The 13,496-nt window shown below is 47.5% G+C and overlaps 3 protein-coding genes across 3 annotated transcripts; 1 reads left to right on the top strand and 2 right to left on the bottom strand.

Moving 5' to 3' along the window:
• Positions 1-3,860: 3,860 nt before the first annotated feature.
• Positions 3,861-4,202, bottom strand: UCRPA7_3703 (putative ankyrin repeat protein; the record flags this gene model as incomplete). The annotated part of the gene is made up of 1 exon (XM_007916326.1): positions 3,861-4,202. The coding sequence occupies one exon, from the start codon at positions 4,200-4,202 to the stop codon at positions 3,861-3,863; it is 342 nt and encodes a 113-aa protein (XP_007914517.1).
• A 5,936-nt stretch (positions 4,203-10,138) lies between these two features.
• On the top strand, positions 10,139-11,099 carry UCRPA7_3702 (putative umta methyltransferase family protein; the record flags this gene model as incomplete). Its single annotated transcript, XM_007916382.1, has 3 exons — positions 10,139-10,269; positions 10,437-10,791; positions 10,866-11,099. 3 exons carry the CDS (start codon positions 10,139-10,141, stop codon positions 11,097-11,099), a joined length of 720 nt encoding a protein of 239 aa, XP_007914573.1.
• Positions 11,100-11,908: 809 nt separating this feature from the next.
• Positions 11,909-13,414, bottom strand: UCRPA7_3701 (putative integral membrane protein; the record flags this gene model as incomplete). Its single annotated transcript, XM_007916196.1, has 7 exons — positions 11,909-12,318; positions 12,397-12,617; positions 12,675-12,777; positions 12,839-12,929; positions 12,986-13,090; positions 13,166-13,231; positions 13,295-13,414. 7 exons carry the CDS (start codon positions 13,412-13,414, stop codon positions 11,909-11,911), a joined length of 1,116 nt encoding a protein of 371 aa, XP_007914387.1.
• Between the last annotated feature and the right edge of the window lie 82 nt (positions 13,415-13,496).

The raw sequence follows: 13,496 nt of genomic DNA, 5'->3' as shown, positions 1-13,496 counted from the left end.
ACCTCGTCTTGTCAAGCATGAACACAACAGCTTGTACTCCAGATTTACAATGTAAGAGCCTCCCGTATGGGTTTAACCCTCGCAGTTATATTCAGATGTCTCTCCAGCACAATCGCTCCCCTCTTTAAAAGTGTCTTGATGCCTACGCATTACTCTTACTGAAACTCTCCTGCGTGAAAGTCCCACTGTGACCGTCATTTGAACACTGCCCGCAGGTCCTCTGTGGCGTGCAATGTCCGCCGCTCACGTCCCAGCTCAACACGGTGACCTTCCATTTGCCCCATCCGAGTGTGATATCGAAATGGCTTGACCAGCGCCCGTGTGGTCGGTCTGTCTCACCGTCTGGCTCTTCGGGGCTCTTTACAACTTCCCATTGCTGATCGTCGATCTGATCGTTGTTGTGGGCGGCGGTCGGGAGCGTTGGTTCAGGTTGGGTTGGGGCTTTGGATTCTACTTCTTTTAATTTTGAACGTCTTTGAAATTGAAGATTTAGTCATACCTGCTGGGACACGATATGTGCCTCCTTTCTGGGCCATCTGAAGGATGGATTGTTGTGGCTATTGTTGATGTTGTCTAAGCTGTGGTTTCTGCCTAAATCTCAAGTGGGGTGAGGTGGAAGTATAGACGCAGGTGGCATTCGCCACAGCGTGGGGTGGCTCAAGATATACGTACCTTCGAAGATGCTTCTTATTCTTACCTCTCATACATTTCCATGATCCACAACGTTGCTTAGCATGCTGAATAATATCAAGAATTCGAGGTTGTGAAACAGCTTTTCGAAATGAGGTAGACTTTTTTATGCGCTCATCATCGCAGGACGTCCTCCGTGTTCTGAATGGAGGAGACCCTGCCGAATCGCATCCGCTTCCGGAAAAGATGCAAGCCATGGACATCAACGATAGTGATGATGATTAAATGCTTGCTGTTCCCCCTCCCCTTGCGTTTTTGCTTGCTATCTCTTCCCTCGTTCTTTCTTCGCTCGTGACTGATCATGGGCCATTACTGTAGCATGATATCAGCTGTACCAAGCAGCTGGTATCCCGTCTCTTCTGTCTTCTCATGGCTCTATATGCATGAGTAAAGTATCATCAATGGGCTTAGACCCTTTTGCTATTCCTGTGCGTGTGATGAGGACACAACAACGATCCTCTTGGCTTTCGAGTGTCTGTCTACACTTTTCATTATGTAGACATAATATATCACCACCTTTGCACAACTCCATTGTTCTCGTAACTCTGCATGTGGATTGTCCCTGAACTGTGATTTCATTGTCTAGTGATTAAATTTGCAGTGAAAATGCAGTTTGCAGTGAAAATCCAATTTGCAGTAGTTGTAGTAAATAGATTTGCAGTGATTAGATTTGCGGTGGAAATGCACTTTGCGGTGGAAAGGCAGTTTGCGGTGAAAATACAGTAGTTAAATTTGCAGTGGTTAAATTTGCGGTGGAAATGCAGTTTGCGGTGGAAATGCACTTTGCGGTAGTTAGGCACTTTGCGGTGGAAAGGCAGTTTGCGGTGAAAAGGCACTTTGCGGTGAAAAGGTAGTTTGCAGTGAAAAGGCACTTTGCGGTGAAAAGGCACTTTGCGGTGAAAAGGCAGTTTGCGGTGAAAAGGCACTTTGCGGTGGAAATGTAGTTTGCGGTGGAAATGCACTTTGCGGTAGTTAGGCAGTTTGCGGTGAAAAGGCACTTTGCGGTGGAAATGCACTTTGCGGTGAAAATCCACTTTGCGGTGGAAATGTAGTTTGCGGTGGAAATCCGGTTTGCAGTAGTTAAATTTACAGTGGTTAAATTTGCGGTGAAAATGTTTGTGGTGGAAATGTAGTTTGCGGTGAAAAGGTAGTTTGCGGTGGAAATCCGGTTAGGCAGTTTGCGGTGAAAAGGTTTGCGGTGAAAATCCAGTTTGCGGTGAAAATGCGGTTTGCGGTAGTTAGGCAGTTTGCGGTGGAAATGTAGTTTGTGGTGAAAAGGCACTTTGCGGTGAAAATGTAGTTTGCGGTGAAAATCCGGTTTACAGTAGTTAAATTTACAGTGGTTAAGTTTGCGGTGGAAAGGCAGTTTGCGGTGGAAATGTAGTTTGCGGTGGTTAAATTTGCGGTGAAAAGGCAGTTTGCGGTGAAAATGTAGTTTGCGGTGGAAATGCACTTTGCGGTGAAAATGTAGTTTGCGGTGGAAAGGCACTTTGCGGTGAAAAGGCAGTTTGCAGTAGTTAGCTAGGTTGCAGTGATTAGATTTGCAGTGGTAATTTAGTTTGCAGTGGTAATACAGTTTACAGTGATAATACAGTTTGCAGTGGTTACTTCGCCGTGGACAGTTTGCAGTGAAAATCACACGCGGTACTCTATTGATCTTGAAAGCACCTAAGTAATGTATGATGAAATGACTAAGACACGCACATCTCCATGACTTTACATCGTAGGACCCTTCACTCGTCTGGCTTGCGAACAGACCAGTTCCCCATTCGTGTTGTGTCATCTCCCGGCAAGGTATAGTCCAAGCTATCCTCGAACTCGCTCTGGGTAAGCTCACGGCCATCGTCAAATATGCAGTCGTCTGCAAATTCAGACAACTGATATGGGTTGTGGAATGGAGTACTAGTAACTGATGCTGCTTCTGCAGCATCCAATAAACGGCCCAAGGGAGTTCTGACATAGGATGAGCTAGCACGCATACTAGCCGAGGCGGGGACTTGCTCCGAAGTCATAATGCCATACTGGATGTTGTCCACGAAGTCAGGGTTATTGCCTGGGTCGTGGAGTGGAGTACTAGCAACTGATGCTGCTTCTGCAGCATCCAATGAACGGCCCAAGGGAGTTCTGACGTATGATGCACTAGCGAGGACTTGCGCCCCCGAGTCCGGCATATCAATATCCTCGTCCCCACGATTCTGACCATCCCTCTTCCTCTTGTTATGATCCAATGATTGTGGGTTGCGAACATGTTTACGCTTTTGCGTAGTTTAACAAAGCTGACCTTTGGTATCGCAGCTTTTGAGGACTTGGAGAAATATCGTCCTGGGCTCGTCCAGACTTACAAGGACTGGTTTACGGTTAGTTATGACATTATCTACATGTCCTTACCCATGATCATGTCTCACAACTTTGCAGTTCTACAAGGTTCCTCGCGGAGATGATTTGATTGCTATTGTTGGTGATGCGTACCAGCCGGCTGATTTCATGATCGAAGTCATTGAAGAGAGCCATGGTTTCTGGAAAGAGTTAGTTAAGGGAGAGGTTGACTCGAACGAGATTAACTACAATCAAACATCGCAGCCAGACATCTCCGCGAGTTTCGTCAGTCGTTGCGAAGCCGGCTTGAGACTTGACATTCCATCAGAGTCAGCACCTCTCCCAGCAGCTGAAAAGCCGGAGAAGTGTAACTGGTGGTATTATCTCGATGACGACTTCAAGTGATCACGTTATGAAAGATCAAAGTTGGGCGGACCAATGGATCTAGCATGAGTGAATATAAAGAATATCAAGGTACTCGCCGCAATTGTCTTTAGAGGAGAGTCTCAGTGGTTTAATAAGCATCAAATGTGATAATATTCACTATTTACAGTTCCTAGACTTGGAAAACTTTGGGATTTTGAATGTTTAGGTAGAGGAAAAGGGGTCGGCCCTCAAAAGATACTCGCTCTTGAATAACGTACAAGTTTAGATTATAAAATAATAGCATAGCCATTTCCTATGGTTAGTAGGATTGCATATTTCAGATACACCTTACGCCCCGGAGAGAAGGTAGCCGGTACAATTGATTGTTCATCCACTGTATTACACTTGTTCGAGGTTTTGATTATGACGGCTCTCCGTACATTTGTATCATCTTTTCACGTTAAACGTTTCATTCTATGATATGATTCTTACTCTGGAATTTCGGGTAATGACTTCTTGACCCTTCCCATCCGCCTGGCACTCGCGTCGAAAAATCGGACCATCATCTTCTGAGTAGTGGAGTAAGAGTTGCCTTCTCGCAAGTAGCGCAACATTTTGTAGTGGTTGATTGCGATATCTGAGCCCGTCTTTCCCTCTATATTCCTCGCATCTAAGTCAACACCAGCCTTGATCAGCTGCTGCACGACGTCAGGAAGCTCGGCATTAACCGCATAATGGAGCGTGGTGTTACCTTCCTGGTCGCGGAGATTAACGAGTGCACCGTGATCGAGCAGTATTTGTACGAGGCCAGTGACGGTACCTTCGGGCATACGGGGCTCGGTGGACCTCTGCAGAAGTGCCATGAGACATGTTTGCCCCTCGTTATTGTACTCGTTAGGATCCGCTCCTTGATCGAGAAGTTCTATTGATATAGTGGCCGTAGAAGTGCGGTCTCGCAGATAGACGTGAAGACTTGGGCGTGGCATGATATGCATGGCCATTGCTTTTCGATAGTATTGAAATTTTTCCCGCGTCTCAAGGACCAAACGGATTTCACTTTCGTTGAATGTCTGAGATGCTGTTTCAGACCAGAGAAATACCGAAACAAAAGCCGATAGGAAACTTGACAAAGGGTCTTGTCCAGGTTCTAGGGGGATGGTTGCGAATGATTCTGAAAGAAAGCGACCGCCATGCTTCACATCAAGCAAGGATCGTAAAATACCAACCACGCGACGGTGAAAGATGGTGGGCGCAGTATGAATTGTAAATCCAGCAAAATCTTCTGGAATGAAGCTTGCAAGAACATTGTATCCACGAAAATTTCGAATATAGAAGCAAAAGCCTTTCGCACTCAGGATACCGATGAAATCTATAAGAACTAAGTCGTCTAAGGACTTCGTTATATGGCACCAACGCCGTGCAAGAATATGGAGGAAAGTGTCACCATCTATATTCCGGGAGTTGATAGTTGATCGCTCGCACTCGGAGATGATCCCAATCAGAAGGGGCATCACGGAAGCATCCTTGGCCCACTGAGCGAGAAGGTGAAGAACGGTAGAATTCCAAATATCCCGATCTTTCTTCAGCACATCTAAGTTGGAAAAGAGCTCGTGGAAAACATATGTCGGCTCAGAATTGCTGATTAGTTGAGCGGCTTGGCGATGAATACATGTGGGACGTCGTTGGCAACAGAACTCAATGACAAGCTTGTTACGTTGAGGAAAATTATGCTCGTCAGGAAAGGGGGTAGCAGAATTAATCGATATGTCCGTCGAGGATGAGTTGCGGGAAGACAGTGAACTGCGCAGGGAGCGGGTGCTCATCAGACTTCGAATTTCCAAGAGAACTGAAGACGACGGTCTCTTTTCGCCGGACCTACTGAATACCTCTCTTACCCACGACAATCGAATATGTTGTCGTTTTGAATGGCGAGTAGAACTTGGCTCGGTGCTGTAACTGCTAATCCATGAATCGAAGCTATCAACACTGAACCGTTTGGATATACGGCCCACGCCGGAGGCTGGCTTTGGTAACTCAGATGTACTGGAGATTAAGGATTTTGCTTTAAAACGCCCAGACCGATTCGATGATCCAGAACGTCCTCGACTTATTTGTTGTTTGCGTGTTTTCTCAACCCGTCCACTTCGAATGAGACGGAGATTAGCCAGTCTTGCATGAGCGACCTCCCGAGTGCGCGGCCGGAGCTGATGGTATCCACGAGATAGTAACATGTTTAATTGATATTGTGTAGATCGGATTTGCGACTTGGGAATTGGGCCTGAGGACTGGCGCTTCTCGGTGCTGAATCATATATTGGTCAGCTCGAGCTCCGAGATTGACTTCGAAATAACTATCAGTTAATCAAATCTCAAACCTTCTCCATTTCTTTCCACGTTGGGCCAGTTCTGTGATCAGATTGCTCATCTGTTTGGTACTTAAAGAACCCTCGGCAGTGTAGAGGTATAATCGCACCAAAATCCTCTGCATGGCTGGATCTGTCCAAATACGTTGGGCTGTTGCGGGCCGACCCGGGCCACGATAAGTGCTTCTCGAATTATGCGATATTGGCTTCCCGACTGGTGACAATGACGAGACGGATTGCCTTGAAGAAGTTGATGAGTCTCTGGTTATAGTCCCGACGCATGTGTCTGAACCGCTGATGGAGTCGCAAGAGCGATTCGGGCTCGAATATAGAGATGGGCGGGAGTTCATTGTGGTCGTCTCTGACATCATGTGGCTAGGGAAGTGCGCCGTCGTGTCAGAAGCGAATTGTCATAAGCAAATGGGCATAAAGATACTAAGCCGGCAAGTCATTGTCAGAACTTCCAAGACAAGGTGGATTCCATTTATACTTCCTAAACACATATTTGAGTATTTCGTCAAGCCAATTTGATAGCTGAAAAGGAATCGGGGGTCACAGGCCCCTAGGCGATTCTGACCCCTGCATGTGCGTGCGCCACTTGGGTCAACGCAGAAATCGCAAAGCCAATCATTCAGGACTTTTGCCTGTGCAAAAATTCCCCTGGGCGTTTCCAAGTGTTTCCAAGGCAGTCAGCTGCGGGCAATTGTCAAGTAAGGCGACCAGTTGACCGAAGTCTGGGCGCCTCTTAGGCGTAGTTCGCCAAATCTCAGCAGGCTGCGTTGACATCGATCTCATCCCTGTTCCAGTTTCCCCGCACCCAGAGTATCGGGAGTAGACAAACGGAATTTCTGCGCGCAGAAAGTCTGACCAGCGCATAAATCCAAGCTCTTATATGTTGCAGTGGGCGGGCACCAGAACAGGACACTGGACTCCACCCCTTTGCACATCAATCCATACAACCCCGGAGGTGGGAATTCTGATAGCATGCAGTCCACCAGCCACGACAGAGACTATTTATTAAAGAGTGACAAAGACGACGTACCGTCTGGGCATATTTAGATGTCGCGATGCGCGACAGATGCATGCGAGGTTGCCTCCTGGTCCGCGCACCTTGGCAGCTCAAAAGTGGCCGCAATAAGCCGCTATACAAATCAGGAAGATGCTTGTGCCTTTGCAGCACCAGATAGTGGCTGCCGAGTCCAGGAATTATAGGGCGCAAAAATTACTATTTGCACGCACGTCCATCGAGGTTGGCATTGTATGGAGGACGACGTTTATGCAAGAGGTTCGGTTAGTTTTAGTCGCACCATGTTCTAATGAACCAAGAGCCACGTCCTTGGAGGAATGACAGGCCGATATGATCTGTCTTGCTTCGGGACCATATTGTCTGCGCAAAAAAACTTGGGACCTCGTTATCTTGGACTGTGTTCAGGTTTCTCCTCACACCGCAACCCCATACTTGAGCCTTGTCCAAGTCACCACACAACCAACGGGAGTATCGACTAATTTTTGCACGGCTATGAAAGATGGTTTTTTGCGCACGACATCCCTTCCTCATAGGCGTTTTTGTCACTAGTGTAGCGCTGGGTCCTAGATCCTGTTGATAAAAAGTTGGCTTGATAGAGATATAAAATGGTTACAGAACTCCAGCTCGAGAAGGGTTGATGTCTGACACCAATTTTTAGAACAGCAGTCAGAAACCGCACTTGGGACACATTTCCTCTTTCAAAGACTTAGCTCTGAATTATATTCATATTGTAGAATAATATGAATCCCCAACCACCCAGCCCGCTCTACTCTTCAACTGACTCCTTGTCTCCGCTAGAGACAATGCAGAACCAGAGTCCGGACGAAGATGTCCTCACTCATTCCTGGGATGATACTAGCAGTAGCCCGTATATACCCTCTAGTGGACTGCAGTCTCAATACGAGATGCTCTTCTGGCCTAATATGGTCACCATACCAGACTTGTCTATCAATCCGCTACCGTTACTCCAGTCCACAACCGCATACAGCGGCTACTCTGCATTCGAGCAACCCTACATGCCATCTGCACATCACGACGGTCTCAGCTTATCGGCTCGTTCCTTCCAAAGAACAGGACTTGATACCGCGTCTTGCAACATAATCGCAGTCTCCCCTGAGCCGAGTCCCTCATCAATGCATCATTCTATGGTCGAGCAGGAGAAATCGATGACAATAAATTCTTTCATTGATCCATGCTATATCAGAGCCACATCTACGAGGTAATCCCAGCATCCGTCTTTTGGATTCAAATGAATAGGGCACCGGTTGATCAAACATGAAGGACTATACAGAAACAAACGAAACGTCATCTTTGCTCACAGTGCCTGGCCGAATCGAGTTCGGCTCGTGATCTTCGAAGACATGTTTGGGCTCGGCACAGGCAATATGCCTTGTTGAAGAACATACCCTCGGATACACGTCAATGTCCTGTTGCCGATTGCTCGTATAAAGGAAGGAAGGATAACGTATTAAGGCATGTGAGAATGAAGCATCCAGAAGTATCTTCAAGCAATCTTTAACTGGCTTCGTGATCATGGTGACTGATGGCAAATCGAAAGAAGGGAACTTACCCAGGAGATTTCTGTCGAGGGACCGAATTGCTCATTCCACCGACCGCCATGGTTCGCCCGAATGTTTAAGGAGGGAAAGTCGCCTGCATGGTATGGAAGATCTGTTCCCGGGGCCCAGCGCACCGCACATTGTATGGTTAAGGGGCTAATCCTAATCCAGTAGCGCAGTACCTTTGCCAAAGGTACTGCGCTACTAGATTAGGGATAGCCCGTCTTCATCAACCTCCGTGCCGATAGATGTTCAGCTTCCCCGTATCCATTAGGTCAAATTTTGCCAGAGCCGGAGAGGCAATGAGATCAAGTGAATGGCCGATATCAACTGGACCATTCCGATTGGGGGATGACAGTAACTGCAGCTATAGTTTAGATGTAACAACGTGGTAGAAGAATTAGAAAGTCATACTGTCCTGATCTATATCTTTTATGCACCTAATATCTCGGTAGGGTTACTTGACACAACAAGTGTCTAAATGATTGCACATCTCCTGGAAGGACTTCTCCGTATCGCAGAGGCTGTGACAGGCCACTTCAAGAGCCTAAAATGTTTAGATCACACTCGAGAGCATCTTGATGACTATGATCTGACTGAGAAGTTCGTCAGCACGGGCGTGTATCTGGCTTACGATACCTTGTTCATTAAGTTGATAGAACCAGATAGGTTATGTGCACATATCGTTCTGCAGAATTGCTCAAGGGACGGCAGGTGGCCGTAAGTACACCTCGAATTTAGTTGAATGTTGTATACTCTATCATTATGAGAATTGCTTAGACCTATCTTAGCTGATAAACGCAGCAACTGCCAAGCTTCTTCAACAGTACTATCGAAGTGACAGGTCATATGATTACCTGTGTCTTTCGCAAACCGCCCCACTATCTCCTCACTGCTCGCCTAAGAAAGTAGGGCAATACAGGGGCTTCTGTCGGTCCATTGGGCAATCCAAGACTGCAAGGGCCTCCCAGAGCCCTCACAACCATGCGGTTTTGCTTCCTATTTGCCCCCGGAGTCATGCAAGACCCTTCATATGGCACAATACCTTTAGCACATGGCACGTGACGGAGACCGACGGATGCGCGGATTGGAATGGGAGCAGTGCTGAAGAACCCCTCCTCACAGCCGTCGAGTTTCTCTGTTGCCGCCCAACATCAGCAACGCTACACAAGAAGCAATGGCTGGATCCGAGGGCAAGGAACCAAGCGCAGAGCCGCAAGGCCATTCACCAAGGTCGCAAAGCTCACCAAAGTTGCGGGGCAGATCATCTAAATCGGCCAGTCAATCACCGAAGTCACAGGACCAGTCACCGACGCCGCAAGGGCTGGTGGCCGAGGGCATCTTGCAGGCAGACGTAAGTACCTAACTCTTCAATGAGCAATGCATGCAAAATATTGACACAACACTCGGTTACAGGATCCTGCTTCAAATGACCAAGACTCGGCCTACAATGAATCGTCAGTTTTTTCTGCTCCTATAATGCCCGACCATGTCTGATGACTTCTCCAGAACAGGACACAGCAGTTATGTGACATCCCTAGAATCCAGCATCGTGGATTACACGTAAGAGTCCAACGCCAAATTGTAACCGAAGGCTTTCTGACATGGCAACTTACATCTAGCTATGAGGTCAGTCCGTGTGACTCAACGAGGCGCGCGTAGCTAACTTGGTCGCACCAGAACGGGCGCCGCTATCATGCATTCCGTGCCGGTACTTACCTAGTGGTTAGTTGGTCGCAAACTATATTACTCCGCAGCATGAGAAGGTCGGCTGATTTGTTCCTCTGGTAGCCCAATGACGAAGACGAGCAAGAGCGAATGGACCTCGTGCATCACTTATACCGACTCATCGCCGGTGGCCAGCTGTTCTTTGCTCCTATCAGCGACAATCCACAGCGCGTCCTCGATCTCGGTACCGGTACTGGGATCTGGGCAATGGATTTTGCAGAGTAAGGTCCATATGCTGTGATTCTACCCTGGTTCGGCATCTGATCGTCTTGATATTAGTGAATATCCCTCTGCCGAAGTCATAGGGATTGATTTGAGCCCCATCCAGCCAAAATGGTATAGCATGCGTTCTAGCTTTACTGATTATATCCTGTTGACACTTCACTAGGACACCTCCAAACTGCTCATTCGAAGTTGACGATTACGAAGATGAGTGGCTTTACCGTAGGCCGTTCGATTTCATCCATGGACGGGAGTTGGAGGGATGTATCGCAAATGACGACAAATTACTTGAGAGAGCATTTCAACATCTGGCTCCTGGCGGATATATCGAGCTTCAAGCTACCTCTGCGCGATTCACATCTGAAGACGGGACTCATGAGAAGGCAACGAACACGACCATCTGGCTAGATGCTCTCTTCGAAGGTGCAGCCAAGTTCGGGAAGCCATTGGATATTGCACCCAAATGGAAAAACAAAGTCGAGGCTACAGGATTTGTAGATGTGCAAGAGAGAATTCTTAAGGTGCGTTACCGTTGTCCTAACTCTGGTCCGTTTATGGCATGGCTCTTGAAAGCTAACGCTGTTGATGACAACAGTTACCGGTTGGTACTTGGCCCAAGGACGCGAAGCTCAAGGAAGTGGGGAGCCTTCAGTATTACCAGCAGCTTCAGGCTGTGGATTCATATACGCCAGGAATGATTGCCCGGGTGCTTGGCTGGAGTGATCCCGAAGTCCAAGTACTGATGGCAAAGGTGAAGAGCGAACTGAAGGACCCGACAATCCATTTATACCTTCCTGTCCATTTTGTTTGGGGAAGAAAGCCTGAATAGCCATTCCATCCTAGCGTTCTTTTCTAGTTTCAAACATAGTAGATTGCATTATCAAGCGCTTACTGCTATTTCTTGCAAGTCCCAGATTAGTGTGGCCTGACCCCCTTTATTTTACAATAAACATTGGCATGGCTTCTTGTCATCTCCATGAGCACTTTCTTCTATCTAAGCTTATATATTACTTGTAGATGATTAAGGCTAGCAACCTTTATTTAAACAGAATTGCCATATGTTTTCACATTGCTAGTGAGAAACGACTGTGAATAGTGAGTTTAGAACGTCTTTATGACGGCAGAACAGTAGTGGTGAGACACCAGATAACAAAACTCAACAGTAGTCCGTCAACTTGGGTGTTTCCAGGACCACTTGAAATATTAGTTGGCCATGAAATATGGTTGATTATATACTTATACCTACTTCTGGTCAGTGGCAACTTTAGCTGGGAAGGCTAAAATGAGGCTCCTCGGCCGTGTTGTAACTCCACACTAAGCTCCCTACGGTTCAGGTCAAGGCAGCAACAGCCTAGGAACGTGGGAAATGAAGGAAACTCTAGAGTTTAGATCGAGATGTCATAATAACCAGTCATTGCTTTATACCTTTTGTATCACATATTTTGGCAGCGGTACTTGACACCACCTGCTCAAAGGGTCACGTCTTGAGAAGGCAATTTTACTACTTGACACTAGAGGGACTCTCACATTTCCGGTACTCTTCTATTTTGTGATATAGCGTTGCTGAGTGTAATCTAACCAGGTATTCCATTTCACAACGTGCTTTGCAAATGCTACAATTGGTCCATGACGTGCGTTTCAACGATATTTCGCGTTGAAAGTGCCCCAAGAAGGCGGCTTGGTCTCTGAAGGATGATCGTTGGTCTCATGGGTCAGCGTAAAGACCTGAGTCTTCACAATTCGCGCCTCGTCACTCTCCTGTGAAGAGCGCTCCCCCATGACCGTGGCATCCAGGACGCTCTCTCCCTGGTATCTATTCTTGCTCCCCTTTCCACGTCGTCCCGATCCCCAGTTTTTGCTGCTGTGGTCTTCCAGCTGGTATGAGGGCGAGAATTGGGGGTTCTTGCGCGAAGAAGGACCCGTGGCGTCGTTCGTGGTACCAAATATACCGAATCGCTTGAACAAAGGCTGTAGCCCTGGCAGTGAACCGGCAACCAGGCCCATGTTGTACTCGATGGCCATCCAATACAGGGATGAAGCACCCACAACTGCAAAGCATCAAGGTTAGCCAGCCGCACTTTGGCGCGCTCCTTTAGACGAATGACGAAGAAAACAAGACAACATACAGGTCGTGTCGGAGCTCCCGGTCTTATAAAAGTTGAGGCTTCTAAATCTCACCGCAGGTGCAACACAAGCAACTACGCCGCTGCCAAAGACCGCCAAGAGGGCAAATCTTCTTGCAGGGCTCAGCTGCAGCTTCAACAGTACAGGGAACGGTAGAAGAAACATTACGATGTCGCAAGCGAAGATGACAACCGCCTGATACATGAAAATTCCATAAGCAACGCTGTTGGAAAAGCAATGTTTGGAGCGCTCAGGTGACATCAGGAACACGAGATCATACGCATATTTCGGCGGATTGCACTGGAAGGCTGCGACGAATGTACCCGAGATGGTGAAGAGAACGAGGAAGACAATCATGCCCAGTGTAGCTCGTTGGATGTATGCTACAGCACAGTAGAGTGTCAGTCAGGTGTCCCTCGGGAACTCTTGTGTATCTTGACATACTTGCTGGAAAGACTCTGCGCAGGAATAGCAGAATGCTTGACTTGACGGCGAATGAGATGCTCAAGTACATGCATATGCAGACGTAGTATAGCTGACATGGCCATGTTAGTGTGATCCAGGACCATATAGACAGAGAAGAGGGCATACCATAAACCATTTTGAAAGGTGTTCTTGGGACACATGCTCGATATGTTTGCCGGCGCCATAGTACACTACAGCTAGGCCAATACCGTTAAAGACAGTAACAAAGGCCTGCGAATCGAGTGTCAGTCCACGGATTTATCTTGAGGTCCAGATACATATAAGAAGCGAGAATGTACAACTTACCAGCCCGACCAGACATGCCCAATCGTCGATACCAAAGGTGTTGAGCAAAAACATACGGGTACAGAGCTGGATTGATCTCGCACGTTAGCATAGAGAAGCCCCTGAGGGTCTTGGTCTTCACACACGTACCCTAGTGCCGCAGACTAGAATTGCCAGTGCACCTGTAGCAATAATAGTGCCATATGAGACTGCGATCTCATATTTCTCGTCGGCGCCGAGGACCACCGCAGAGCTAGCTTGGCCCGACATCTTCGCAGATACCCAAGGCTCAGAGACGACTTTCCAAAAACTCTGATAGAGGGGGGCCGAGGGGGCCTACAACGTTTATCAT

The sequence above is a fragment of the Phaeoacremonium minimum genome (assembly GCF_000392275.1).
Source record: "Phaeoacremonium minimum UCRPA7 unplaced genomic scaffold PA7_03_scaffold_290, whole genome shotgun sequence".
Classification (NCBI taxonomy): Eukaryota; Fungi; Ascomycota; class Sordariomycetes; order Togniniales; family Togniniaceae; genus Phaeoacremonium; species Phaeoacremonium minimum.
The sequence above is the reverse complement of the archived record's forward strand: the minus strand, read 5'-3'. Positions and strand labels throughout refer to the sequence as shown.